The sequence below is a fragment of the Clytia hemisphaerica genome, unplaced genomic scaffold, assembly GCF_902728285.1.
Source record: "Clytia hemisphaerica strain Z4C2 unplaced genomic scaffold, Clytia hemisphaerica genome assembly, whole genome shotgun sequence".
In the NCBI taxonomy this organism is placed as follows: Eukaryota; Metazoa; Cnidaria; class Hydrozoa; order Leptothecata; family Clytiidae; genus Clytia; species Clytia hemisphaerica.
Genome location: NW_027103942.1, coordinates 88,735 through 93,529, shown reverse-complemented (window position 1 = coordinate 93,529; position 4,795 = coordinate 88,735). Strand labels below are relative to the sequence as shown.

Below are 4,795 nucleotides of genomic sequence, written 5' to 3'. Positions count from 1 at the left end.
AAACTATTAAATTTTTACAAAATATCACAATTTTTAAAAATTAAAATCAATTTTTGGACAAAAAAACAAAATCATAAGTCATAACCAGTTTTCTTGATTTTAGAGCGAAAATTGCAAAAACACCTTCTTTTCGACAAAAACTGGTAGTCCATAAGACTTTCAAATCGGCTAAAAGTAACAGCTTTCTATGAAAAATACACTGAGACAACGTAATAAAAAAGTTTATCACAATATCAATAGCTTTAGAATTATCCATAATAAACCAATCATAACGATGTCTAATTAAACAACAACCAATCTCACACCTTCATATTATTTAGTTCTCGTCGTCTTCCTCAGCTGATCTCTTCATCTTCGTCCTCATATGATTCGTCGTCGGAAATTTCATCTTCTCCAACTTCATCTTCTCCAACTTCAGCTTCTTCGCTGTTGTAGGTCGCATCACAAAGTATCTCCTCAACTTCAAGGGGAAAGATCTCATCAACCCAAATTGTAGATCCGTCGTTCGACCAACCACTTTCTGTAATATCTCCTTGTTAACCAACTTATTAATGATGATTTCCAAAGTTTGCTAACGTAGTTTGCCTTCTTCGAGTGGAGAATCAAAACTGACTGACACGGAGGAAGCATGGCCATATCGATAATTTTTCCGCTTTTGGTTTACTTCTTTTCAAACATTTTTTCTCTCACTACGTTGACTGATGTTTTTTAAGGATAACCATAAAGGGGGCAGACGAATCGTTCCAAGTAATTTTGAGTTTCTTCTTCCAAATCCCATGATTCTCCCAAGCGGCGAAAAGCATCCACGAAATTTCTATTCTTCTTCATTTTATTGAAGCAGGTTGATTTTCCTTCTTTGAAGAATGATGATGATATGTAATCGTTTCCGGTAAAGGCGTGGAAACCACTCAAAGATGTTTTGTACTTGACAGCATCTTTGCCAAGGTTGCCTGTCCAAAGCCCTTTCCGTGTCTTCCCTTTGCCGTAGTCAAGAAAGATTTTGGTTGGATTTAGAAGACATGCTGCAAGAACAAAGATGTCGGTGTCTGCAGATGGAGATCTTAAGTTTACTTTCGCTTCGGGATTTTCTTTCAGGGCATGACTGCAGTGAGGGATGACCTTTGTGTCAGCTTCCTCTTGATCAGATGACAAATCCTCTGAAATAGTGACACCCGTTCGACTAAGACAATACCTAACACCTTCTTGAGAAAAATAGACCTTCGAACAATTTGTGGTCTGCAATACTCTCTGATAACTGCTTCTCGTTACTTCTGACATCAGCTCAACCAATTTTGTTTTGTTTTCACCATTCCTCATGAAGTCTCCGAAGTCATAGGGAAATATCGATTCCTTGGATGCGATCATAACTTTTTGATCTTTACCACGCTCATTACGTTCAGCACCTTTGATCGAATTGGATCTGTATGTGTCAGCAGCAATATCAATACGGTTGTACCCTTTTGGCAGGTCTCCAATGAATTGGAGATAGTCAATCGTCATAGTCCAAATAGCAGCAATCAGGTCAATGACAAAGGACTTATCTTTCTTCTTGGTAGACTTCAGTGAAACATCTGATCTAGGATCTTTCTTTGTCGTATCTGCAACCAGTAGCTTCATTAGCTTGCTTTTTGGTGTTTCACTTTTTTTTTTCATTTTCATGTGCAAGACTGAGAGATGCAGGAGCCAATGGGTAGACAAGAGCTGACGGAATATCAATTGCGCGTTCATTTCTAATTGAAAACGAAAGAAGGGTACCAATGATATCCCGATTTACTTCTATTGTATTTGCAAAATGTTGACATTTAATGACTGATGTTGAATATGTCTTGAATGTGTAGATATGAACTCGGCTCAATCTGTCGTTCTTTGAATTCAAAATCTTGCTTGCAAACGATTCCTCAACCATTTCCCCAGAGAAGAAAAGTTGTATAGCTCCTCCAGACCCAAATCAAAAGGATTGATGTATTTCCCTTTCAACACCTGAATAGTTTTCGTCACATGCTTTTCACTGGCAAGAATCTCGGACGGTCTCATAGGCTTGTATTTATCACATAGTCTTAAAGTGCCAGCCATCTTTTTTAATTCAGAGGTTCTTTTAGCTATGTCAGCTCGATTCAAACACCATTTTAGAACTGCGTCCTTTTTGTTCGCAAAAAACTTGATTCCACCTGAAAATGACGAAAGAATCTTTCTGTAGTAACCCTTCTATTTGATTTATCTCCAGTGATCAAACTCGAGGTAAATACAAATTGATTTTGATTGGGAAAGATTTCATATATCAACGTTACTTTTCGAGGACTTGAAAGTTAAAGCCAAAGTTTTTATACAAAGAATGCGATGTCAAGGTGCTGAAAACGCAAAGTTAGATTGCAGTCTTCGACGGGTTATAGTTCGTCATTTTTCAGAATTTTCAAGATTTCAACTCTCTCAAGATTCACTCGTTCGCCAGCTCTTGCGGTGAGCGGTCACGGTGTACGGGGCTTCGAACCGGGTTATAGTCCGATTTTTTAAATTCTCATTCTTTCCCCACTCTTTCCATCTTATTCTTTGAACTGTAAAATGTGTGTGAGAGCCACAGGGTTGGATAGTGGCAATCCAATCCCAGTTCCTTCTCTTCTAGTATGCTTTCTTCAACGTTGTGGCAGAAACGTGTCAAAGGTGTGGCAACTTTGTCTAGTAGAAAGTATACTTCTTTTCTCATTGTAATTTTAGTTTCTTCGGCTGGTTCCGTGGTTTTTACGTTTTAGTTTATTTTATATTATTGCACGCGTTTTATACTTTCAATAAACACATCTTTTTACTATCTTTTATCTGTGGTGGTGTTTAATTAACACTGCTTGGCCTACCTACACAACCCTATTTCCATCATATAGGAGGATATTTTCGTAAAAGGCCGAAATCCTGTGTAGGTCGAAAACTGAGGAACAGATAATGTGTTTTCTTGAAATATCTTTTGACTCATATTGAGTTACTTTCTTCCTTAAAGTCATTTTAGATCACTAGTTTTACATTGACGGATTTCTATGTCATCATATTTTCCTTTTCTACTCCAACCTGATTGATTTTCTGTGAATGTTCATTCTAGATTTTTGTTGTATTTGTATTGTCTTTTTGTTTTGTGGGTTTTTGTCTTTATTGTTTCCATTTTGAGTAGTTGAAGGTTTTATACTTCTAGACTATATATATAAATTTTACCAAAATACTATGACTAGTACTATAGGGGTGGGAAGCATCGAGAAATCCAGATCAGCTGATCTGGATTGCAAGATACTTCCCACCGATCATCATATCAGCAAGAACAACTAGAAAAAATATATTAGAAAATCATTTTCTCAACATAGCACTGTTGCAGAGACCATCTGTTGTAAGGGAGTTTTGATCAGTTACTTGATCTAGCAGAGTTTTAAATGGTCTTCCACGTTTCGTTTTGAACATCAACAGTTTAATGGAACGCTCGTGGGTCATACGAATAACATGTTTAGCATATTCCAGCTGCTGTTTTCCAATGAAATTGGACAAATCTGATGTACCACATATTTCATGGAGTCTTTTGTTGGTTACCTGATAACGGAAATCGTTGTTAGACTCATTTACGAAACGAAAACCACCTCTAATCATTCGACGTAGGAATCGACGATATGTGACGTTTAGTCGCTCAAGTTGGCTTGAATACAAATTCCAATTTTGGCATGAGTAGATTAAGCGACTACGTACATAACTATTTAAGAAGATGATACGAGTTTTCAAATGGACATTGAAATTTTGAAGAAGGTTGGTCATTTCTGCGAATTTGTTAGTCGCCTGTTGAATACGGTAATTAATCTCGATGTCACCGGTATTCGGTTCCTCAAAGTGAATGAAAGCTCCGAGATATTTGAACGTTTTGACGTTTTTGATATCAATGTTCCTCAATTTGATGATGGATTTTGGGTAATCCTGTTCGGTACAGTGAAGTATCATAGATTCGGTTTTCAAAGCGTTTATTGATAGTCCAAATCGAGTAAACGTTTGATCTAGAAAGTTGATAGAGCTTTGCAAATCTAGTTGACTGATGAGAAAAAAGATGAGATCGTCCGCGTATCCGCACCACGGTAATGTCGATGTCCCCCAATTGCGTAAATTGTTCTCTCTCATAGATATTCTATTTGCTCTAGAGATACTTCTTGGATTCAAACGGTATGAATGTTTATAGAAGTTGATACTTTCTGCATTGGCTTCACTCATAAAGACACGCATGACAAAATCGATGTAGAGATTAAAGAGGAACGGGCTCTCTGGTCCTCCTTGGCGGACTCCTGATGTAGTTTGAAAGGTATTTGATTCCTGGAAAGTGAGAGTTGTCTGTTTGTAGAGTTGTTCGACTATGGTGAACAGTGGTGGTAGATTGTTATCGGGAAATCGCATTTTGATTGATTCGAATAACCAATGTCTCGGAATGTGATCAAAAGCTGCAGATAAATCTACAAACAGTAGGAAGAGGGGCTGCTTCTTTCGGTTAGTGATTTGCTGTACACGTTTCAGTTCAAAAATGCCGTCCGTCGTCCCTCTATCTTTCCTGAAACCGTTTTGCTGATCACTAAGTTGAGCTTCATACCATGGTTGCAGGCGATTTAAGATAATGTTAGTCACAAGTTTGCATATTGTTGACCTCTATATTTTGAGGGGTCTTGTTTGGAACCTTTATTTTTCCAAAGAGTTTTAAGGCGCGAGTTGCTCCATGCTTCTGGGATATCATTATTCATCCATAGGTTTGTTGTAATATGGTGGATTATTTGTGATAAGACGGGATCATCGC

At 37.6% G+C, this 4,795-nt stretch overlaps 1 protein-coding gene across 1 annotated transcript; it reads right to left on the bottom strand.

Moving 5' to 3' along the window:
- Positions 1 to 3,324: 3,324 nt before the first annotated feature.
- Positions 3,325 to 4,404, bottom strand: LOC136809943 (uncharacterized). The gene has a single exon (XM_067066507.1). The coding sequence runs from the start codon at positions 4,402 to 4,404 to the stop codon at positions 3,325 to 3,327; it is 1,080 nt and encodes a 359-aa protein (XP_066922608.1).
- Positions 4,405 to 4,795: the final 391 nt, after the last annotated feature.

What these genes read in the sequence shown, in the direction of transcription:
- LOC136809943 (XM_067066507.1), bottom strand. Translation starts at nt 4,404, where the DNA reads ATGCGATTTCCCGATAACAATCTACCACCACTGTTCACCATAGTCGAA.